This window comes from Coloeus monedula (assembly GCF_965178545.1).
Source record: "Coloeus monedula genome assembly, chromosome: 15".
In the NCBI taxonomy this organism is placed as follows: domain Eukaryota; kingdom Metazoa; phylum Chordata; class Aves; order Passeriformes; family Corvidae; genus Coloeus; species Coloeus monedula.
In genome coordinates, this window is record NC_138795.1 from 4,255,482 (window position 1) to 4,281,024 (window position 25,543).

The 25,543-nt window shown below is 39.8% G+C and overlaps 1 protein-coding gene across 1 annotated transcript in view; it reads left to right on the forward strand.

The window, feature by feature from the left end:
* The window catches only part of EBF1 (EBF transcription factor 1), a gene marked incomplete at its 5' end in the record, with an annotated part of 267,358 nt that overhangs the window by 214,566 nt on the left and 27,249 nt on the right, over positions 1-25,543 (forward strand). The window contains one exon of the mRNA XM_082291500.1: positions 24,589-24,677. Coding sequence (XP_082147626.1) covers positions 24,589-24,677 — 89 coding nt within the window. The remainder of the gene's footprint in view (positions 1-24,588; positions 24,678-25,543) is intronic.

The following is a 25,543-nucleotide window of genomic DNA, read 5'->3' on the forward strand; positions in this document are numbered from 1 at the left end:
ATGGGGACTCCAGAGGTGTTTGCCACAGTCACTGAAGAACTCATGGCACTACTGCTGTGTCCAGGAAACTGCAGGGAAAACAAGGCTGGGATTGGTGCAGGCTCTCCCTCCAAACCCCCTCATCAGTGATGTGATCTGAGTGTTAGCTGCCCTTGAGGAGAAAAGTTGCTCTCAGGAAATCTCTGTTTGAGTTTAAGCTTGAACCTGGCCCTTTGTGTGTTCCAGTCAGTCACCTGCCCTTCCTGGAAACTTTTAGGGGAAAAACAAAAGGCTGCAATTGTTTTGGAACAAGATTTTCTAGATGAAATAAGTTCAGTTTTCATCATTTTGGTGGTGGTTTGGGGGGTTAATGTTGTTACCAAAATATTTGTTTTGAAGCTTGTGAGGACATGCCCAGTGGAGTGAAATATGGATGGTTATCAGGGTGGAATATTAAGAATATTAGGGTGGTTTGGTTTGGTTTGCAGAAAGTCAGGGAAGGAAGCTGGGAGGAATCCTAATTGATTGCAGGGAGGAGATGGTGGAGGTAAACTGGAAAATCACTAGTCTTTGCTAATGGGAACACAGAACCCTCATATGTTTGGTATTTCTTAAATGCTGGTAACACCATAGCACACTGCAACAAACAATTACTAAAAGTGTGCAGGGTACCTGTTGGACAGCTTCAAAATGAAAGCAATTACAGCAACCGTCAGAATAAAGCTGGCTGGGAAGAAAACATATTATTTTGCATATTTTATGTATACACTTTCCAAGAAATATGACCTTTATTTTCTAGTTAGAGGGAAGTGCAATCAGACTCTACACAGCAAAGGGTAGCTGGATCATTAAAAAGAATATTTTCTCTGATATTAGAAGTCTAAATGGGCACTAGTCCTTATTCACAACCTTGGCTGTTTCTGTCTGCCCTGAGTTAATAAGTGATAAGGCCAAAAGAGAAATAAATCACTGACGTCTCTGTCCAAAGAAAACATATTGACTACAGCCAAGCAAATAACAGCCCATAACCAATGGTCCCATTCATCATTCATGTAATAGGGATATAAAGTATTTTCTACCTATGAAACCATGGAGTAGGAGAAAGCCTGATAAGCCCCCAATCTAAACTATGAGATTTGATTATTAAAGGACATGAACTGTTTGTCACATACCTTTAATCTTTAAGATGTGTTGCCATTTCTGAACTATAAATTTGTGGTAAAGGATTAGAAAGCTATTAACAATAAAGGTATAAAATAGACTTTATAAGGATTCCTGCAATTGTCATGCAACCTTGTAGACCCTTGGAACCTTAACCTATTGAATATGATATAACGTTATTATCTGACCTTCAGAGCCAATAAACCATTTTTTTGCTTTTCAAGTTCCAGACTTCATGATAAATTAACCCTCTGGATTCACAAAATAAGCCTTGTAAATTCTTTTCTTTATCCCCACCCCAGTACCTTTAAATTTTCATACCCTTGCTTCAAAACTCTTATTCCAGACTGAAATTGTTAATCTTTTTTTATTCTCCTTTTAGCTCATGTCACTTGATGAGATATTATTCCCTCTTTAAAAAAAAAATGGCCAATAAAACAGGGAGCTGAGATGAATTTCTAAGTCTGCATTGTACTTTTGTTTCTACAGGGGGCTTCACTGCCTTGTTTCTTAATGTGTGTGTGTCCAGGTTAGACAAACACCACAGAAATGGGCAGTTTAGAGTGGCAGCAGAGGCTGTACTGATCACTTTAATGCATTTTGATGCTGTTCCCTGCAAAGAGGGACAAGGCACTGTCTCTTTGCTGGTCCAGAAAGCAGAATCCCCGACTACTTGTTGCCACTGACACGTTTAATAGACTGGGAATTCTGGCTTCCTCGTGGAGATGTATGTACCTAACTCATCCTTCCTGCTCTTCTTGTGGGGTGCAGCATGCTTTGGTTTCTGCTGGAAGGGTGAGCAGGATTTGCTGTGGTTGAAGAGTGGCCAAGCCATGGCCAGGCTCTCAGAGGTGCCCATGGCACACTGGCTCTGGAGAGGGAGGCAGAACCTGAATTCAGCGCACAGCTGCCTGAGGCACATTCTCACACAGCACAGCCTGCCAAATAGTCTCCTTAAGATGTGCTTAATTCTTTGAGGTGCTCGTTAGTGAGGGCCCATTTTGCTGAGGCATTTTGTTTCACAAGTGCCCGGCTCTGGGATGTGCAGCATCGTTCCCCAGAGGCAGGACTTGGGCAGCCTCGTTCCTTGTGCTTGTACCAGCATCCCTACACAGCCAGTAGTGCTTATCTAGCCTGGTTAGAGCTTCTGACAGCAGTGACTACAGAGAAGATGTGTCTCAATATTGCCCATGTCTACAGATTCAGGCTTTTTTTGTTAATATATAGATAAAAGGAAAATCTTGTACTTGTAGCCTTTCATCTCAGTGGATGCAAGAGCAATTTATTGCATGGAGTGTGAAGTTCTTTGTACTTTTCTGCTATCTAGCAAGAACTCACACAGACTCTTCTGCTTAGTTATGAAGATATCAAGTGCATAAGTGATGTGGTCTGCCCTGGTGACTGGATAGAGATGCTGGAAACAGTTTAATCACAGTTTGACAAAGCTCAGTCCTGGCAGCTTCTCAGGCTGGCCCAAAACTCTGCAGAGTTGCCTCCTGGCACAGGTTACAGCGTCCATCCTTACTTTATTTAAAGTTATTTTGAGTACTTTTGTATGAAACTTTGCAGTGTAGACGTGCCCTGTAGGCTGCAGAGCTGCTGTGTTGGTGACACCACAGGAGCCAACTTGGAAAGGAGTTATAACCATGGTGTTTTAAATGATGTGAGACGTGGCAGTGGGCCACATTTATTTCATGATAATGGCTGGCTAATGTCTTTGAGAAAGCAGAATTTCCTTGAAGATTCAATCTGCACAAAAGTTTCAGCAATCTCAACAAGCTTCCCCAGGACCTCCTGGCAGGTCACTGTCATCACCCAGCTGCTGCTGTTGCTAAGGGAAAACACTGTGGTGCTAATACTGCTTTTTGTTTTTTAATTAAAAAAAAAAAAAATCTCAAGCTTGATTGTTTAAGGTCTGTGTATAACTGTATAACCTTCACTGAAAGGAGTTTTGCCATTGGATCTTGCCCCTAGTCTGTAGTGAGCAGTTAATTAAGAAGAATAAAACCATCATGAGTTAATCCTGCCAAGCCAAGCATATGCAGATGTTTTATTCCACAAGGTAGGACAGAAGTTGTTTGATATATTAGAACACCAACATGTTAGCATGATGTAAATTAGGCTGTGCTTTTGCAGCTATTCTGCATGAACTTCTTCCATTCCACACCAAACTTAGACTGCAAAGGACCAGGGAGTTCATAGCAGTTTACACCAGAGATAGGTGTGAGCCATCCAGGCAGTATCACAACAAAGAGCCTGGATTTGGACAGTTGCCCTTGAAGAGCTGCAGTTGGCACTGTTTGCCCTAAGGTATTTGCATGGCCATACCCATTGTTATTTCATCTCTCAGTGTCTTCTTTAACTTCTGTCCTCTCCCTTCCTTCCCAAAAATGATTTTTCTTCTTTTTCCTGTTGCCATAAATTGTGGTTAACCTCTTTGCTTGAAGAGTTGTGGACTCAAACTGCTGTTGGATAGCACCAGGTGTCAGCATTGGTGGTTAAAAAGAGGAAAGCCCACACCCAGCAGACAGAGAGTTAATAAAAACCATCCAAATCACACACAAACACAAATCTAAAACAACCCAACCAAAAAAACACAGAGAGAAACCCTACACAAGCAACTAAATATGGTATTTTTTTAAGACCCCGTGGGACAGAAAATGCACATGGCATTTAAAATGTTGTAACAGCCATCCAGTAAAAATACACGTTTGTTAAAACAGAAACTGGTGCCAGACTCCCCATTTTAAATCTGAAAATTACAGGGCAAAACTGGGATACTTATCAATAATTGTGAAATTCGATGTTCCTTTTTAGAACTGCAGCATCTTCGTGGTGGGTTTTATCCCTTTTCAACATGACAAGGCCCTCTTATACGTTATAAAAATGTACTGAACCCTGTGGAGCTCTGGGCTGATACCCCCTGGACTGTCTTAGATATCATCTTAGATGTGGGGGAATCATCAGGAAACTTCTCTCTGTCCTCTGCCTGCACATGAGCTCTGAACAAGTGCTCCAATAAGCACATGTTTGGCTGGAGCTGGATGAGGAGCATTTCACCCTCAGTGCCCCACGTGCCAGGTGCTGTATAGGAAAGTTACTATTACCCCAAATGCTGCAAACCCTGATAGTTTCTGAAATACATCCACTCCTTGTCGCCTTTTTCTTTCGTTCTGCTTTTATTCTCCTACCTTATACCCAATTCCCAGCTTTCAGTGGGATACTTTCCATAGAAGACTACAGCTCATCAAATAAAAATACGTAGTTTGTGTGCTCAGGCAGTCCCAGCAGCGAGCTTATACTTGTAAAAATGAAAAGCAAGATTTTGCTGCCAGAAGTAACCATGAGTTCATGCTGAAAGGCCACTTCTACAAGGGAATTTTTTTTTCCAAATGTAGATTTCTGATTATTTTCACCACTCCAAAAAGAATTCTCCCTAAAGTTCACATGCATGTTGTGCACAGCTACTAGAAATAGTCATTACATTGCTGTTCCAAAAAAACAGGTCTTCAACTGGCCATCATACTGGAAAACAATAGTATATTTTTCTACAGGTTTTTAATTTTGAAGTACTTTTTGTTCCCTGAAATCTTGCATTGAGCTGTGCCTGTCAGTTCTTCAAAAGGATGAGACTGAGGCATGCCTCACCTATTTGCCTGAGATTGGATTTTCCCTGGGTGTTTCTGTCAGCTTGGGGGCTGTTATTGATAGAGGAGCTCTCTGGGCAGTGCACAGGTCTGGCTGGCCAGAGATAGGAACAAGAACCTGCACCAGGTATCTTTTGTTCTAGAATGAAGGATTTAGTTCAAATTTCCCAAAGACAAGGCCAGTCTGCACATCCTTTCTTCACCAAAACTGTTCATCCTTGCATTGCTTGCAAGTTCTGTTAAAAAGACAAATGAACCTCCTTTAAATTGGGGCCTAAGGGAAAGGATGGAAATGACCCCCCTCCCCTCTCCAATTTCCCCCATTAGACTTTTTTTCACAGATGTTCATGCTGATTAGAGCTGGGAAATAAGGGTATTTCTGTGGACCATGAATATTCATTTGTTTTTTGGCAATGAATTTCCTTCAGTTTCCCTGTAGTGTTTTGCTCCCCGTGAATGTTTGAACAAGTGAGTGTGGTGAAACAATCCCTCCTGAGAAAAACTCAGGAGTGTGCTGTGGAAAGTGAATTTTCCATGGTGTATATGTCTTTGTCTGGACAAAAGGAAGTAAAACTCAGTGTTGGTAAGAAATAGAACTCAAAATCAGCAAAGACACAGGTGAGGTGATGCCCTTGCTGAACAAACGCTATAAATGGAGAATTTAAACAAAAAATTTGTAACAATCCACTCTGCAATTATCTATCTACAAGGATAAGGTTGGTCAGAAAAACTATTTGACAAATATTTTAATTTAGCAGAATAATTGGAGAAAAATATCTCTTTGGAGAGTTACTGCCTGGGAATAGTTTGTTGTGAATTATTTGCCCCACTGTAGTCCTGATGCCCAGATCCAAAGAAACTGCTGGCCTTGCTCCTTGAGGGCTCTGTGATGCCTAATTAGACCAAGTGGATATCAGCAGAAAACTGTACAAATTATAGCAGAAAATCCTAGGGATTTTTTTTATTTTTGCTTTTAAAAATTTTAAAGTGTTATAAAACATTGAATGGAGATTACTGTACCTCCTACTGCTCGATCTTGTAATCGTGCAGTAAATGTGAGGATAGACATTGCAGCTGAAGCATAGGGAAGAGCCAGGGTCCTGCACTGCAGTCCATGAGCAGCCAGGCCAGGCAGACTGCATGCAGGAATTTGGCAGAATTCCTCCAGCTTCGGTGGGAATCTGCATTTTCCTTTCAAATTGTACCATTTCAGTACTTGGGATCACCCCAAATTGTCATTATTTTCGGTGTAGCAACTTAATACTTACCCAGCGTGTTCTGTGGAATAATGTACACAATTTTACAATAACTATGTAATTAACTCACTTTGCTACTCCCCTCTCCAGGGAAACTCATGCTTCTATTAATGCTATTAGGAAGGTCCTATGCACAGAACAAAGAAAGTGGTGCAGCAGATGAGTTAACATGATTTGATTTGCAGATGCTTTAAACACTTAGCAGGAGACAGCTACGAAAGCTAATTAAATCACTCTAAGGTGCACAGGATTATCTGCTTTGTAAGAAACAATTTCAGTGAATTATGGTCGCCCTTTAGCTGAGGGGAAGTAAAAAGCATATTTGTTTGGAATTAAATTTCCCACGCAAAGTGCCCATCAGGCCTCTCCTTCCCTGTATTTCTAAAATAGTCTTCTTTTGCAGCCAGTATTTTCTAGGAACCTGGATTTTCATTTTGTAAGCGTGGTGCTGCTTCCAACTTTCTTACGTAAAAATTTTCCTACTTAGCTATTGATTAGGATCTGCCTTTAAGCAGTGTCTGGAGTAAAAAATTGTGTTGGTACATTCACTACCTCTCAGATACTGCATCTTATTTAGTGTACCGGAATTCCCAGTTTAAAGTAATCACAAAATTTATGGAGAAACGGATAAAAAAGGTTGTAAAATATCGATTTGGGGAAAATAATAACACAACTCATCTATAATAAGAAGAAAAATGAAGCAATAATTCAGGTGTATTGAACGGGTTGCTGCTGGAAGTATTGATCTGGTGCTTTAGTGTGCAACATCGCACCTAACACTGCAATGAAAGAACAGCCCTGCATTCCCCTGCTCATTATTTCCCAGACACTATTGCCTTGTTACACAGATCCCACAGAGCCTGGAGTGCCAGCAGGGAAAGAGAGGAACCCCCCAAATAACCACAAACCTGTAATATCTTAATGTCACAACAGCCCCCTGGAACAACACGCAGACATTGTGCTCCCGTGCTCCTTTTCAGGCGACCCTGGAGTTTGGCTTTGCTTGTTTTGCTCTTTGCTGTGTCTCATATTGCCCATGGGCTGTATAAATGGTTCCTCTGTGCTGCCTCTTGATAGCACATAATCAGCAATGGTGTCATTGAGGAAACATGCTTCCCTTAAATATTGACTTTCAGGATCCTCGTATAAAATTTCCCTGTCTTGTTGCAGCGTTTCCTTACTGTGGTAATAAGCAAAAGTTGAAAATAGGACAGCAAAGGTCAGTGGAATTTTAAAATAAGCACCCCGACATTTCCACAGCATTAAACTCCATCATGCAACATTGCATTTCTGTTTATCTGCTGACATCTGCAAAGGTACCACACTTGATTGTTTGGCATAAATAATTTAGCAGTGAGAGTTTTATAATGAGCACACCTAAGATTTACCTATGTGAAAACAAAGAAATAATTAAGGAGAAATTGTGTGAGGTAAAAAACCAGTGTCCTCCTTTAAGAGCATTTTAGCTCTTGTGAAGGCAAAGGTGCATCCTGCTCTGTGAGGAAGCTGTGCTGTATGTGCTGCAAACTTACTGCATCCCATGATCTTTATCTAGAAATAGGAGCCAGACCAGATGAGCAAGTTCTGAACAGATCAGGCCTCCTGCAAATTTCAGCCAACATTGATCTGGAGGATTTGCTCTGGATCCTCAGTGTTGTTGGGCTCCCAAGGTTTGTCCTTTTTCCCCCCCTTTAATCCATACAGAGAGGGGGTCAGAGTGAGGCAGACACTTCTGTTCAAGGAATGGGGGGAAGGGAGGAAAAATGAAAGGAAGAAAATAATCTGTGGCTGTTGCAGAGGCCAAAGGAAATTGCTTTCTGTGAACTGCAGGGCCCTGCAGTAAGAGTTGACCCGTCGATAGAGAAGCAGCAGGGGTTGCAGTGGCCGTGGTGCCTCTCCAGAGTTCTCCCTCCATCCCTGTGTGCTTTCCCTGCCCAAGGAGGGCTGAGGGATGTGCTGTGGCCGCAGCCCTGGCAGGTTTCAGATCCTTTCATTTGCATGCTCTCAGGTCTACGCTGGCTCAGGAAGCAGAAAACGTGCAATTGTTTTTGTAACCTAAATAACATTTCTGGTTTAGAAGCCCCAGGGGAAAAATCCTTGTCAGGCTGGCAGGCTGAGCTGGCATGATGATAAATGACTGAGGTGTGTGTTCTGACTCTGCGGGGACACGTGGGGTGAAGAAAACCCTCTTCTCTTGCACTCTTTGCATCTCCAGTCAGGAAGGGACTATTGCAATCTGCAACTATTCCATGCTGTTGCCTCTGGAAAGAGGTAGGACCAGGTCCTTCCATTCACTGGAAGAATTATATTCTTGTGAGTTAAGTTGTTGGGGCTGTGCCTTAAAGCATCTTTTTAAGGCACTGGCAATGCCTGTGGGGTTTTTCTGCCTTTGGCGATTCCAGCCATAGGACAGACAGAAAATGTGTGTTAGATCTAACACAGGAAACAACCATGGCATGGGGTGTCAGCAGAGCAGTTGAACTGTTTCATCAGCTCACATGTGTGTTTTTAGAAAACAGTTTGAGGTTTACGGTTATTGGCCAATGAAAGTTTTCTTGCAGAAAAGAAATTCCTAGGGATTTGTAATAAAGTCTAAAGCTGCATGAAATTCATCACCGATATTTTCTCAAATTTCTACAGTAATTCCCTAATAACTTTTGTCCCTTTAGATTTCACAAATTTGATATTTTGAATTCTTATGGAAGATGGGTTTTTTCCCCCCTGAAGTGCTACTTGCAGTGCCAGAATTTTTTTTCTTAGGGAAATTGATTTTTTCACATACACTCTCATAATGAAAATTCCTTTTTCACTAAAATTCATTAAATATGTGTCTCTTTTGTTTATTTCCTACCTTTTTTCCATAAGGTTTGCATATTTTTAGATATTTTAAAGAAAACTGATAAAGGCTTCATATTTACATATATTACTACCTAATTTTCACTCTATTTTTTGTTTAAAAAGGTATAAATCAATTGATATCCTTTAAGATTCAAGAGCATCCTTACATAGAAGCATCCAAACAACTTGGAAGTCAAGGAAACTCTTTAGGTTACTCAGGTGCTCGATTAAGTTAGGAATCTAATTGTCAACCACTGCACATTTTCACGGGGCTATTCTAAGATTCAGTCCTTACATTAAGTCTTGACTGCCTGACTAGTGGATTTTCCATCTTGTGTTTTAATCTCCAGCACCCCATCTCATAGCTGTGCTGGCCAAGAGGTTTGGTTGGACTTGGGTCACCTCCCTGTTCATCCTGAGCTAATCCCACTCCCTTCTCTGCTGGCAGCACTGGCAGGATCCCCTCAACCTTTGCTTGGTGCTGCCCTTACCTACTCCAGAGCATCTTCCCTCTAAAAACCTCTCTTGGACCATTGCTGCTGAAGGAAATCTGGGTCACCTTTAATATGATTTAAGGTCCTAATATGTGTAATGTAGTTGTAGGTGTGGGTACTGTGGGTAAAGCCACACACGGATTTGAGCCCCGTGTACCTCTTGGGCAAAATCAATATTATCTCTGTCTTCTCTTGGCTTTCATTTCTGCTCTTGTTTTGTTAGTTCAGTGTAAGTATTTATCCAGGCCTTTGTAACATGGTCTGAGCAGGGCTGCTTTGCACAGCACTCGGGCAGCTGCTGGTGCCTTCTGAGGGAGCAGGATTTTATGTACGCAGCGTTTGCTTGTTAGAGGCTTTCCTGGAACACGTGTCTGCAGCCTGAGTTCTTCTAAGCTCCAGTCTGGTAAAACAGAGGGGAGAAAGGCTAGAGCAGGTATTATCTTGTTAAATTGCTCAGAGCTTATTTAGATAAAGAATCACTCATTGCTTTTCTTAGTACATTGTACAGCTGCTTTTTTTTTTTTTCCTCAGTCATCTTTTTTACATTTTGTACTTTGTTATTCTGATGATGCTGAAAGACAAAGAAATAAGCTCCTCTCCCTAATTCACTCCAAAGAACGTACCATCTCTTTCTATTTCTTGTTAAAACCCAATTGTGTGCAATTTGTAGGAAATTGAAACCACATTTTTCACTTAACTTTCCAAAATTAAAATTTATGAGGAAAAAGAAGCAATAAAGCAGTTACAATCTGGTCATCTATTATTATCTCTGTGGTTGGAGTAGTTCCACATTTGAAGAAAGTGACACCAAAAGTTTATCAAGCCTGTATGTATCAGTAATTTCACTTCTCTTATTATTTCAAACCACAAGAACTGCTGAAGTTAGTATTATGCACTTGGAAATTATTTTGGTGAAAAAAGACTTGGGTGATCTATGAAAACAAAGCTTTTCTTCTAACTGAGAAGCACAGAGCAATATTCATCTTCCTTGCTCATTCATTTTAGAATATTGAGGTTAAAATAAATTTAACAAATTGTGCTCCTTAAGCTGATTTAACAGAACTTGTTGTGAAAAAGCTTAATTTTTCTCTAGATCTATTTCTATGTATGTGTTTCCCATTATTCTTCTGCTTTTGCTTTTGCATTTCCCCTCTGCTCTGAGAACAATGGGAATGACAGTCCAACGCCAGGAATCCCGACTGCTCCAGCTCTAGAATGTTAGTGGCACTTGCTTTAGTTTTCTCATTTTGCCTTTTTTGTCTCTGAATTAAAATCAAGCCAAATGATGGATGCCCATTACAATCAATTGTTTCAGACAAGCCACCAAAAGTATTGTAGGATTCATTTACATTTAATCAAATTACACTTTATTTGCAATTCAGGGAAATGAGAACTCTGCAGTAAATCAAATATTTCCTCTCCAAGGGCCCCATTCAGCAGAAAATATCCACAATCTTCCAAGCTGGTGCCTCAATGTATGTAGCAAATCTTCCAGTGGGAGGAGAGCTTGTGCCAACAAACCATCTATTGCAGTCTCTTTTCAATATTTTTAGGGTTGTGGACTCCTAAATATTTTCCAGTGCAAATGCAGACGTTTGAACAATGAATTGTGCAGTGGCTTTAAACCAGCTGACAACAGACTTGCACCTCTCTCAGTTCCGTTTCATGGGCCACCAAGAAACAGTTGCAGGACTTCTGGGGTCCTGGAGTTTTGTACACCACAGGTTGGAAAATATTGCTTTTCCTCTGTGCAACCTGTTAGGAAATGGGAAGTTAATGACAGTTGCTGAATGTCATTTTGGGTTACATGTCTCCAAAAGCTTTCATGATGACTGGGAATAAATTAAGAATACAAATACATTTTAAAAAAAACCTTCAAATAGAATAAATTCTACTTGAAGGCAATAGTACAGGGATGGGCAGATACTAATTTTTACTCGTTAGTGCCTTTTGAAGTTGAAATGCTTTATGTGCTTGGAATGGGAGGTTATCATTGACTCACATCTCCTTTCCTCTGCAGTTTACTACTAAAAATTACGCCCAACAGGCGACTCTTTTACCCTTGCCCAGCACAGCACAGAGAAAGAAATCTTGAATTTTGTTCCTTATGATTATTTACAGATTTAGTTCACTAAAACTTGGCTGACTGCAGCACCTCAATGTCTCCTGATGCTTTCAGACAGTTCAAACTGCAGGTCCAAGCACTGGTGAGCAGCAGGTTTTCTTCCAGTGGCAGAAAACCCTGTTTTGAGTCTCAGACTTCCTTTGTAATTTTGACCCTGTTACTTAAAGTCAGAATTTTAATTGCATTTAGAGTCCTGAAAGTTCATTTAGGTGCCTGCTGGGATTTTTAAATAGGCATAGGTACCTAAATTTTACGGTTTTGTGGCTGTTTGTTCCCCAGCTCTGAAACTGAGAAATAATTCAGGACTGCTATAAATTACAGGGAATGTATGATGCCAAATAATGTGCAAAGAGCTGTTATACCGAGGCAAAAACCACTGCATAGGTTCACAACAAAAAGGGTGACTTCATTCTTGCTGCTGGAAATACATCTTCTTTGCTGGGGAAATGTCCTGAAACTTAAGGTCTCCACAGCCATAATCTGATTAAAGTACAGAGCTAAAAAAATTCTGACCAGATCATGTAATGTGTTCCTTAATCCAGTGAGATTTGAAAGCCTAAGAAATAATAAATAATGATTTGCATGCTTAGTAGTTGAATGTGATAAAAGTCAACCCTGAGTACTTTTTCAAGAGTACTTGAAACCAAATTCTGCCATCTGACACTTATGCCAGAGTTCAGTGGGTCAGTTTAGCTCATGGTGAATGGTGCCTGTAGAATAATATGGGATTTCACAGTATAAGAAGCTTTAAAGCAGAGTTGGATTAGTCCCACCTCTCCCTTTCCAATTATTTAATTTCAGAATATTTGAATGTTAAGAAAAAGTTTTTTTTTTCTAGTTTTGTTCGAGGTGCCCAGGAGATGGTGTATTTAGTTTCCTTTTATTTGTGTTTCAGTACTTCATGTTTTACTTTATACTTGTGATAAACTACTGCAATAGTAGTTTTTGAAGGGCACTCTGTTGTGCTGCTGGTGTGGGGGGAATTGCAGAAGGAAAGGGAACAAAAGGAAATGACAGGTAGAGCAGGTGAATCCCATGGGAATTTTTTTGCTTTTCTTTTGCTCACTCACTTTTCTTTTGTGCAACAAGCAAAGTTTGGAAGAAAAAGGTGACATTGCATTTCCCTTTGCTATTTTGAGAAAGCCTCAACCAGTTTGTGTGTCCTAGACTTAAATATCATTACTGTGTCCCCTCCAGCTTTGGCTTTGGTGAGCAAGGATCCATCTGCTCCAGCAAGATGCACAAAACCTTGTCAGTGTCCATTTGTTACTCAATCAGCTGCAATTGAGATTTATTTCAATAACTGCTTTTACCACTGAATGTGTATCATGCTCAGGTAGGGAGGAGACCACACAGAACGTAGAAATCAAAGCCAAGAGAGTGAGAAAACCCCACTGGTGGGATTCTTCTCACACCTCTAAGGTGTGGTCAGCCCCCTGGCCGTGCCCAGGCTCTGCAGGGATGGACACAGCTGCCTATGGACATACATGGGCTGTCCAGCATCAACACAGGGCTTGCAGTGCAAAACCAAGATGATTTTTTCTGAAGCCCAAGATATTGGACATTTTTGCAATCCCATCCCTTTCCCTGTGTGCACCTCCATGAGGGAAACTGTGCTGACAGAGAGGATGGGCTTGGCATGCACAGGGGCCATGTTGTAGGAGGGAAAATCTTCCCTGGAGCTGGGATACACTGCCCAGGAGAGCAGGAATCGGAGATGCCCCAGGGCAGTTGTGATGAAGCTGGTTTGGAGCAGGAGCATCAGTGCATCCTCTGTGCACACTAATTAACTGTGGCAGCCAGGTGCTTAATCCTTCACACACCCAGGACCTCCGTGGGTTTGTCTGTTTAAGCTCACTCTTGCATAGTGCTGATGGACCCAGAAGTGTATTTATATCATTGCTTACTGCCTGGAAAGCTGCAAATCAGTTCCTGATAAATATGCCACTTCCAGCGAGATTAATGCTAAATTCCTCCTTTTAGAGCAGCAATTTGCAAATTGCTAAATTAGATTTTAGCATTCGAATACTCTTTTTTCATGTCACACTTGCAGCATCTTTGTTTTTATCACCTGATGATACTGTTTGTGTCGGTATTGAACTTTGAGGCATATTAATACAATACACATAGATTTTGGTGGCAATTTTTTATGACAACAGTTCTTATGAAATCTACTAGAAAAAAAAATGTGTGCAGAATAATGTAATCCATTACAGTGGAGTTTGCTTTTGTTTTGAATTGGATGGAAAGCAGGTATTTGTTTTATACAAGAGAAAATGGCAATACTATGCCACTCGGAAGGTATTCTATTGATAACTTTGGAGCTGAGATCTGAATTTTCCTATAGGCTGCCAATAATATCTAGAAAATTAGGAAATAAGTACAAGTGCATGATTTTAAACCTATGTGATGGTATCTGGTTATCCATCATAACTTTACATCTTTCACTCTATTTACTGATCACTTCAAAATCTTTAATCTGTTTATTCCACCTCTGTGTTAATTAGGGAAATTTTAATATTTCCAATTTAGGAAAAAATAATCCAATAACACTTAAAATATTTTCTTAATCCTGTTAAAAGGAAGGTGGTTAGTTCTGGTGAGCCCTGCTGGAGTGCAGAAAGGTTTCAGCCACCCCAGAACAGTGTTGAGCACAGGGATGTGGTTACTGCTCTGGGGTGCCATCAACCAGCTCAGATGTTTTGATGCGTATCCCAAACTTCAGTGACCACCGAACCGAAGTTCATTCCTGCTGTAAATGAAATATTGGGAGTGTTTCATAACAGGACAGTGAGTTTCAGGCTGGTTCCTCACTTCCTTACCTTTACAGCTTCTTTTTGAGATATCAGCTTTGTAGGCAAATGCATGTAACCTTGGATAGTTCAATTTCCACACTTACTTTCACTGGTTTACCGAGTGCATTCTAGATGGTAAATTGTGAGGGTGGAAGAGCGGCAGGATGAGAAGGGAGGGATAGAAGCAATTATTTTTGCTTCCTCTTCCCTTCTGCCTGTGAGGCTCTGGATTCCAGACCAGTGATCTCTCTGTAGGCACGTTCGAGGATACTTAGCTCGTGTTTGGGGACAGAGCTGCGGGATTTGTTGATCCCTCTGTAACTGACCAGCAAGGTGATCTAATACCAATAATTTAGCAAAAGCCAGCTCAGCCCCAGAGCTCTCATTTTGTCAGGAGCACCAGCCCCTGACAGTGTTTGCTCATCACCTGCAGCACATCCCCTCCTTTGCTGAGCCTCAGGCAGGCAGGGACCCGGCAGAGCTGTCCATGGGGCACTAATGGTTTGAGGGTGTGAAGATGGTTAACTGAGCTGTGCATTCAATTAAGATGAGTTTCTCAGTTAACAGGCACCCTGGGAAGAAATGAGTTACTTTCATTTCTGGGATTATGAGCACTTAATGGAGAAGACATTTCAGAATTCTGCCTGTGCTGCATGAGATAACCCTAAAATGCAGCACGGATTTTCAGCTTACTCCTCTAGCAAAAAAAAAATAGCAACAAAACCTTGCCAGGTGAGAAGGAGAAATTGATGCTCGTGTGAGTTCTCTTAGAGTCAGGCTCACGGAGCTAAATGTAAAGTGGCATTGCATGCAAAGTTGGATTTTACTTTATGCTTTTCTTAAGGACTATCCCTTTGCTTGTGACTTGCCTATTTAAAATTATAATTCAAAAATGTAACTTAAATAATATTTATGATATTCTTTCTGTAAAACTTACAATGTGAGCAGAACATCTGAGAGATGGATGGCTCTGACTAGAGCTGGAGGCTTGGCCATCTGATGTGTATAGGCAGAAGACTAGCTAAACTTCAGCCAGTGTCAGTGTAGTTTCAGAAAATTTGCCAGAATGGTTCTGCTTTTAACTGGTTCAGGATCTTGGACAAAGTAAATTTAGGATGAGTTTGTGCTGAACCTAAATGAATAATAAGCACATTCAGGAGAAAAAAGGAAAACATAAATATTTCACACCAGTTTTGCACTGACATTGCTGAGAAACGGGGAGGAGGTTTGTGGGGATGATGCTTTGGTTTTGGGACTTCCCTTTGTATTGCAGCTTCCATGAAGAATAGGTGGTATCTTTTCTTGGGTACAATCAGTGCAGTGAGAAATAACTTGGAAATTTTATTTGCTCCTTCTGATAGGAAAAGGAGAGGATATTTTGCTTCCAGTCCTGTATTGGTCAGGATCCTTGCAGTCACTTCAGAGGGAGGAGGGAAATGAATAAGAATTATCCTTCTGAGCCTACTGTACCTTGGTGTTTGGTAGATGCTTCATGCCATATTACTCCTTGCTTGTTTACTGACCTCCTCAGCAACTCACCTTGGTTAATGAATTAGTTTCGGTTAAATTACTTTCACATTTGGATAATTTTATTTTTACCAGCACCCAGTACTCCATTTGATTAAATTAAATCAAGCATGTAGTCAATCACCTTTCTGCCAAGAAAAGAGACAAAAGAATAAGAAAAGTCATTGCTGTGGTTTTCCATAATTTTTAAGTTACCTAGGAAAGGAATTGAGAGGGTGTTAGTTTGGTCCTGGGGTAGGGCTGGTTGGTGCATGTAAGGCAAAAGCAATGCTGCATCTTTAAACAAGCTTAGGTTTCTTTAACTACTGAGCCTAACTCTGAGATCTCCCCTGCTGGGAGCCATAAGTTGCTTGTAGGCTTGTTCTAGAGAGTAATAAGTATTGTTGTTTAGCAATTGTGTTGTTGAAATTCAGCTCCACTATGTCTGACAGTATTTATCTAAAATACTTTCCCTGGTGCGTGCTCAAGTTCCAGTAAACCGTGTCTTATTGTGCGACCTTTTCATTTTCCAGTGAAAAGGGATCAGCTCGTCAGATAAAAGCTACAAGCTGAAGTACAGGAAAAATGCGTGCTCAGAAAATCCGAGCATGATTGAAAACAAGATGTGTTAAATCAATGCAGTTTATCGCCTGCCTATTCCTGGCAATTGCTGTTCTAAGCTCATTCTGAGCACACACTAGATGATAAAAGTATAGTGTCACAGTGCTCACTGGGGTGTGAGGGCAGGGAACATGTTTATCAGACAGGCTGGTATGATTTTTTTTTTTTTTTTTACCCTTGATAACAGTTATTGTCAAAATTTTTGCAGAAAAAAACCCCCCAAAGCCTGAACAATTATGGAAGCAGGTAGATACATCTGCTGCTGCAATCAGAGACTATTGAAAGCTCTCAAATTATACATTTTATTTAAATGTACAAACTAGAAAACAACAAACTCAATTGTTTTAATTTTAAACAATTTGCTGCATCATCCAGGGTATAGCCAAAATGGTCCTTTTTCTTTTGGGTGAAGCCTCACTGCAATTTCATGTAGACAAGTCAAAGCTAATATTTAGAAATAAAGGTGTTTGGAAACTATTATTTTCCCAGGGGATTTAAAATTAGTTATGGAGAGGGATTAAAGACCTAAATTAAACCTCACAGCAGGTTAGCCCTTTCCAAGAGCACCACACCTATAATATTCATTACAGCTAGGCATAATTCATCTCATTTTTATGATTCAGCTCTACTTGTATTTCCCTGTGAATCTCATTTTCAGAGATTTTGGAAGTGAGCACTGGTGTTTTTCCAATTTTCTCTCTTGAAGATTCTTTTTTGCTCTGACCATAGTGCACTTGCATGTCAGAAGTCTGCAATTCTGAGAAACAGCCAAATTTAGGCTAAGATGCTTCTGATAGGAATTCACACAGGACACCGAGTTTTTCATTTATGCATCCCCTGGTGATAATTATTTTTTTTAATAATCTGAAGAGATGATGAGAAATAACAAGGTTAACAGTGTGAGAGGCATTATTCAAAAGGAAGTATTTCTGCATACCAACAAGTTTCAGCAGTGATTTTCAATACTGTCTACCTCAAAGGAGTTTGTGAAAGGTGAAAAAAGGAAAAAACTTCCTGTATGTTATCCAAAATTATCCCTATGACAATTTTAAAGATGTCTGCACCTACATTGTGGAATTTGTGAAGTGCATGCAAAGGGAAAAAATGTTGAAAATATGCAGAATACAGAATGAAAGGAAAGGTTACATGAGGTGACAGTTTAGCATCTCCCACACTCTGTATGGTACATCTCTGCATCTGTTCCTGAGCCAACAGTTTAAAAATAAATGCAGTGTCTTTATTTTTAAAATGTTTTAAAATAGGTCTAAATATAGATCTTATAACTAACCTTATGCAGCCATTATTTTAAATCTTGGCTTGGATGCATTTCTGTGCTTGTGTTTATGTGTGCACATATATATATTTATTTATTTGAATGAAGGGACAACCCATTGAGAACCAGCCATTTTCAGTAAATTTTTTGCTGCATGCTCACATGCACTGCCAGAATATGTCTGAAAAACTGAAAAATATTCAGATGTAAATGCTGTTCTTCCCCTTTTTATAATGACTGCCAAAGATGCATCAATTAACCTGGACGGCCAGACGAAGTAACCAACATGCATTAATTTCCCTCTGGCCCTGTGTATGCACATCCCCAGTGAATTCTACCAGCCTGTTGTGAAATTGGGATGTTTAAATTCCAGTGCCTGAAACTGGACTCTGTTTCAGACTCCCTTAAGGCCAAATCTTCCCCATTAGACAGGAGGTCAGTGCAGTCAGAGGAAGAAGAAACTGTGAAGCTCACAAATTGTTTGACTTTTTTTTTTCCCCCAAGCCAGGTTGCTAAGAGTGAACTTTCAGAGTTGATGTGTTTGGAGAAAGCAACACATGATTCCTGCTAGACAGATCTCATAATTGCATTCTGTAACTTCCATAAAAAATTGGGGCTCAACACATGCATTCCTTGCATCTTCAGCACCTCCATCTCTGGCTGCAGACAGTGAGCTGGGTTGGAAGGGAATTGCTCCTCTGATTCTAAGTTGCAGGAAAAAAATTGTTTTCAGGAAGAAAATATCACGCTGTCTGTCATGTTTGTAATAACACTGATGAACACAGTGGAGCTGCCTCAAACACTGGCCTATTGCATCTTTAGTTCAAGTAAAGAGCAGTCACTAGGGAAACTGGGGAGATCTCTATCTTCAGTTTATCACTTGACTCACCTCTGCATTTTCCTCGCTGCTTGGCGCGTGCACGTGGTGTCTGTTGGGGCATTACATGGCAATAAAATGTAGGAATTACAGTTTGGATAACTCTATTTCTAATTTTCAAAAAATGACATAATGCCACGGTTTGATTTTAGAAGTGGAAACTCAGTGCACAGGGGCATGTTTAAGTACCAAGACCAGAAAACTGAGGAAATTCTGGGTTAGCACTGGAAGGGCCTTTCTAGCCCAGACCTTTCTGTGCAGGCTCTCGCTGTCCCACCCACTTCCGTTTTCCATTGCTTGTGGGAATAAACACTCCAGGGAAAGTCAGTGGAAAGAAAACTTTAGAAAAAGCAAGACAAATTCACAACAACAACAACAACCAATAGCTCAAATGCTTGCATGTTTTCATTTAAGGAGCTTTAATTAGCAAAGGAAAAGTCTTTGCAGGGAGATTTGCAGAACAGACTTTTTCTCATTTGATGATGGGGTTTTGAAGTTTTTTTTTCTCTCTGTAGAGCAGGCAGAGAGAGGCCACTGTGCATAAGAGTTGGGTTTGGTGTCAGAATGTTGCTTTATAACACCATTCACTAGCACTGCTGTGCTGCAGGGCCTTAGTGAGGCATTTTAGTACGTGGAGCTTGACATTATTATGGTCTGTCCTGTCCTATTCCCCATCTTCTGCAGTCAATGTTTTATTTTGTTAGGGTCAGGGGCTTGCAGCAGAAGTCTTTTGTGGCTGTGAGATGTTGAAACACAAACCTTTGTGTGTCTTGGCCACAGTCACCTTCTATTTATAGTCTGATGAAGTTTCTCTAATTGGACAGGAAAAAAAACCCCAAACAACTGTTTTGAAGACCCCAAAACCCCACCTCTTTGACACTGCAGTTCAGAACCTGTCACAAGCTGTCTAATTTTGTTGTAGAGCCAAATTTACAAAATGAATTTGTGAAGAGACAGAGGAAGAGTCTAAAAAATCTTCCTCCATTCCACTGTTTCAGCGACTCCCTGGTTCACCACAGGAGCAAACACTGTGGGATGTTTAATTCCCATGTACAGCCTTTCCCTGAGTGTTTCACTTAAAACAATCAAGACCAGATTTCTCATCTGAGATAGGGACGGTCAGACCTGTGGACCTGAGGCAAATTTTTTTGTAGCCTTCAGGCTTTTATTTTTGGTTATTTGAGCCCTCAGAGTCCCTTGCCTCTCCTTGCAGCCTTTTCCACTGGAAAAGCATATGGGAAGTTCAGAGGTCTAAGTGCTGCTTTCTCATTGGTTTTGGGTCAAACAGAATGAAAAAGAAACAAGGACTGAAAAATAAAAGGAGTAAATGAAACCATGAATGCATGGGAAACAAATTAACTGGATATGTTTTACATTCTGAAATATTTCCATAATGCTTCTATGTAGTGTGTGTTTATTTTTCTTTGAATAATAATGTTAAAATGTGTCTAATTTAATTACTCTGCATTTGCTGAATGAGTTTTCCTTGGTGAAGGGCTCTCCTACACTACCCCAAGGTACGAATTCCATATGATATTTGAACAGGTCCTTTTAATTGCTGATATTAAGTGTCGATCATTCTGCTGTAAGTTGGCAGCATGGCCAGAGAAACAAATTTCTCTCTCAGATACATCAGACAGTCATTCAATTAACAACCAAAGCTTTATTGACACAGTAGGAATTCATTATGTGAAATATTAAAAAAAGTCCTCCACTGACTAGTTAAAAAAAAAAATATATAATTTTAAAGATGGTGGATTATCTGCATGTGGTTATTAAAATTATTTGTGCAGAATTTGAAATTATGGTTATGATGGAAACATTTTTTCTCAAAGGCATAAGCAGCATTTTTGTTGAAAAATAAGTTGGATTTTGAAAAGATGAATATAATGTACACATCCTATTTCCATAGACATTGTGCATTTTCTTGATTAAAAGCCTTAGATTTTATGAGTTATGGCTTTAGACTTGCTGCATAAAGAGCTTCATGGCTTATTCTGTTGGAGTCTAATTCGAAAGAAAGTTCTTCCTCAAGGGTTTAAGAAGTAATTCATAAAATGGTAAGAATAATAAATATTGTGCCTCAACTCAGACACTAGGATAGATAGACAGATTTTGTACACCTGGGTGTAATTTTAGTTAATTCACACAAGAGACAGGCTGAAAGTTTATTGTTTGGAAGAAGAAAAATGGTTTAAATCTTGTATTTGCAAAAATGATTATATTAGCTTAAATGAAAATGCTACTCTATTAATGGCTTCAATAAGCTTTGCATTTGGAAAAGTATTTTAATAAAAAGTTACCTGAAGTTTACTGCAACTTAAAATATGTAAGTGAGGGAAAAGTACTTACCTTGATTTATATGTCTTTTGGAGGTGTAATTATTGGCTTTTTACTCACCTATGTAAAACAATGTACTTTTGTAAATGGATTTCTGGCCACTTTACTCCTTTTTTTTCTTTCCACATAAAAAATAAGCACTGTCAATCAAAGAATTTTAAGGTTTATTTCCTCTTTAGAAATGATTGATAGCCTTTTAGATTTACAAGTTGACAAGTTAAAGGGTTCTATTGGTATAATTATGTACTAAATTCACAGTCTTTCAATTTAAATGTCCTTTTAAAACCACAAGATTATCATACCTGTATTTTGAAAAGTGGGCCAGTCAGTTTGGGTTGGTATACAAATTGCTTCCATTAGCCTTGGGACCTATTTGAATTTCGTACAGTTTTTTAAAGTTAGCAGTACTTTCAATAGTACTTTTAAAATATAAGGTAATGGGAATGCATTTTAAGTACCGTGTGCGTTAGCTTGTTTTTCATGTATGGATGTCAAGAACACAAATAGAGAGTTTGTATTTCTAATTGATTCTTTTTTTCCAATCATGGAAAGAAAACTGTTATTTGAATTAGAGGACTGGGAGATGCCTTATTGTGGATAGACTTCAATGGCAGAGACCAATCACATGTTCTGGGGCAGAGGAAAACCTTGCAGGGAGATGGTGTCTGACCTTGTATCAGCTCTTCTGCAGTGCTTGGAGATGTGAATATCCCCTTTTCTTTGGAGTTTTTCCACCTCCTGACACACAAGTGGTCTGGCTTTAATGCTGAAGGTGGGGTTAAATACGTGAACAGATCTCTTTCACTGAGAGATGATTAATTACATTGGGGGTGTAAATGAAAAAGGGCTGGAGGGCTGATAGTGTCCAATATGTGGTCAAGATGCCCAGGCACCTAAAGATCTCTTTATTTTTTTTTTTTTAATTTTATCTAAGATTGAAAGGTTGAAGGGTTGTAGACTAATGAGTGGTATATGATAACAGCACTTTAGGACCCAATCCTGCAGATTGCTGTGTGCATCCTCTCCCCACCACTAAAGTAAAGCTGAAGCTCTTTGAGGCAGAAAGTTTTCACTATCTCTCACAGTGTGCTTGATGCCTTGTGAGATTGGACCATAAAATTAACATTTTTTTTTGGCCATTTAGTTCAGAAAATACTCAGAGGAAATACTCTGTGGATTTCAAATGTGTTGAACGTGTAGGAAGATATGAGAAAATGACTGCTAACTCTGGGGGGATTTCAGAACTGGCCTCCATTTGTAATACTGCAGAATTTAGTAACTACTTTCCCAAAGGATCTAAAGGGAAAATGGCCATAAACTAGACTGAATTAGAGGAGAAACACATTTGACAGAACCACACTAAAATCTTTGAACATATTTGCAAAAGAAATGTAAATTTGAACTGTAGGGGGTTTTTTTTTAATCTTCTCAGAGAACAGCTATTTTTCATAATAAATATAAATAGAAGTAAATTAATTTATTTGAAGAAGGTTTAAACTAAGCAGCCTTGTAAGTAAACTCAGGGGTAGTGAAACCAGGGGGTTCTAAACCAAGGTACTGTGATATTTTCTGCAAAACTACACAACAGAGAGGTCAGCATGGGCCAGGGTGGGAAAGGAAATGTGGGAAAGAAAAGGCCCCACCATCCCAAAATCAAAAAGGGCTCAAGAAGGGGAAAAGCCTTATTCTCACTCCTTCCATATAATGACCTGAATATAAATAAAAGGTCACATTCAGATATTCCTGATGAAAGGAAATGCCTGGAAAAACTCCAAAGAAGCAAGGAGAGTAGAGGGATGTCATGACCTCCAGGATATATAAAAAGCTCTAAAAGTAAAATCCTGATGGATTTCTAGTCTGGTTACCATAATACTGTAAGACTGATTTCAGGATATGATCAGAGGACTCCTTTCTGATATTAGAGGGATGTTGAGGTCCTGATGGAGCCTGTGCCTCTCCATCCAGTCCCCATCAGCCACACATGTGTGTTTCACCATGTTGGGTAGGTCTGGATCCCCCCAACACCACCTTCCTCTACCTCAGTCTGCATCAGCATTGCTGGATTTGCTTATGGAGATGGGATGTGCCAGGAGGAGATAAAAATCTGACCCTTTGGTTGCCAGCTGGACAATATGCTGTAGAAATTGGTTAGAAAATAACAATTATTTAAAGGGATTGTTTTGTGGGCTTGTTATGGAATGCCAATTAATTGCAAACAAGCCAGGGATTAGATATTGGTTTCATGAAAATGTGAAGATCTTTAACATTAGGAGTATGGAATTATGTCCTCTTCCCTTAAAACATGGAAATACAGACAGGTTATGGCATGTTAAGGCTGGGAGATGGAGTTTGATGCTAAATCTATTTGCAATATTCAAATATCATCATTCTAGCCACATAATAAAGTTCATTATAAGACCCTGATAAAGATGTATGATATATTTGCAAATTAGTAAGCAAATTTTGTGCGAGAAATATATTTTTTTGATTTAATGAGCTAAGACAAGATAAGAAAAACTTTAAAGTGACTCAAAAATGAAAAAAATATGTTTTTTCCTCCACAAAAGAAAAAAAAAAGGCTGAATATATAAAAATACACATTGGAATTGATTTTTTTCCCCCCCATTTAACTCAAAAAATTTGAACAAATTGCTGTGGAATATTTCCACGTCTCTATTGGCATGGGAGAGTCAAGATGGGCTGTTGTTTAGAGATGCTCGAGAATACTTGACTGTTCCAGTTCACCAAAGCACTTAGGAAATTCTAAGCACATGTTGAAGTCTCACTAACATCTGAGTTTTAAAGTGATCATATGACTGGAAATATAGCTAGAAGGTCATTCAGCACAGTCCCCTGTAATTATAGGCAATCATATAAAAAACATAATATGCTCAAATTTGCTTTGCTGAAAGCAAATGGGTGTAAGTATGTGCTTACAGATAAGCATGTGCTTAAAGGCTTGACACAATCAGAGCTTCCATTAATGCAGAGAGACCAGCATTTTCATGAAGATTTAAGTGTTCCACTTTCACCATTTCTCACCTCCATTTTATCGGACAAGGACTAGGGAAAGATGAACTAAAAACATTGATGTATTCTTTTTTTTTTTATTATTTAGTCTTATTAGTGGATCAGTTTAGTGCTGATTGGAGCCCAAGCTGCTGAAGTCAGTGTTGATGAGTAAAAAATAAAACCTTTGCCAAGACAAATGCCTGTATTTCAGAACAAAAATTATTTGTGAGCATTGCACATGGAGCAAATTAAATGTATAATGAAATTTGGAGCAAGAAAGACACTGGAATACTTACTACTTTTGGTTTCCAATTACCTTCCTCATAGTATAAAAAACCCAACCTGAAACATGGGGTGTGAAGTATTTATCAAATTGGTTTCACTGTGGCTTTCAGAGATAATAATTGCTTCCGCTTTGGAAGATGAATGCAACATCCCCAAATGTTCCAGCAGCTTCGCTGGAGGAGCTGAAGTGGGAAGGCTTGGATTGAAGTCAAAGGACCAATCCCAAGCAGTGTTTGAACCAGGATTTCAGGCACTGCTGGGTCCAGCCAAAGGGGATTTTGCCGTGGTCCTGCCGGGGTCTCGCGGTGCCTTTCCCGTTGTCACCTGAGCCCATTGCTGTGCCTTTGTCACATCACGCTGTTGTTTGTTGTTGTTTCAGCTCTGAACGAACCCACCATTGACTATGGTTTCCAAAGGTTACAGAAGGTTATCCCCCGGCACCCTGGTGACCCCGAACGCTTGCCAAAGGTCAGCACAAAGTTTATTGTTTTATTAAATATGGTAAAGATGGTTACTGCATGTTTTTGTCTGAAAGTGCAAGGCTCTGTAAATGTGATGGTCCTGGTTTGGTACCCAACCCAGATAAGCTGAAACAGACCCATGACCAAGGAAGCCCAATCAGCAACTCCCACTGGAGCCTTAGGAGAATTCTGCTGTCCTCTCAGTCACAGCCAGCTCAAACAGCTCTTGCCTTTCTTAAATGTGAATCATTCTCTGTGTTCTAAAATACTTAACAATGAACATCTTTTTTGGTTACCATTTTGGGACCTGAGCAGTGTTTTCATAGAATAATGATGCTTTTTGGTTTTGGTATCAGTAGCACTTGCCAGCATAATTTTGAGAACTTCACCATTGATAAAATCGAGTTAATTGGATGTGAGTCCATTGCTGCTGCATCATGTATTGGTTTAAGATAATAATGATTATATACTGTTTTATTTCAGGATTGCTGATATAATTACAGCATTGTGTACTGAAGTGATGTTCCCATGAAAATTAGTGAGGGTTTTTGTTGATTTCTGTCAAGTAAAAGCTGGGGGAAAGACAGCATTGTTCAGACAGGCTTCTTGTACTGGGAAAACCCTGGGATTGCACTCAGATCTGTTCTTTCTACCTTGCAAGAATGTGCAGTGACTTTTGTGATATGCTGGAGAAAGAGATGGGGGATTTAAGTGTTGCTCATGTCCACAGGAACTCTGAGCAATAGTGGTGGGCTGGAGTCACTGTCTGTGGCCAGCTGCCACCACGTGTTTTGTCTGCTGTTACTGAGTGAGCTGGGGAGTCAGAACACTCCCTATGGAAAAGAAAATGTGAATTTGCAATCCTGAGACACA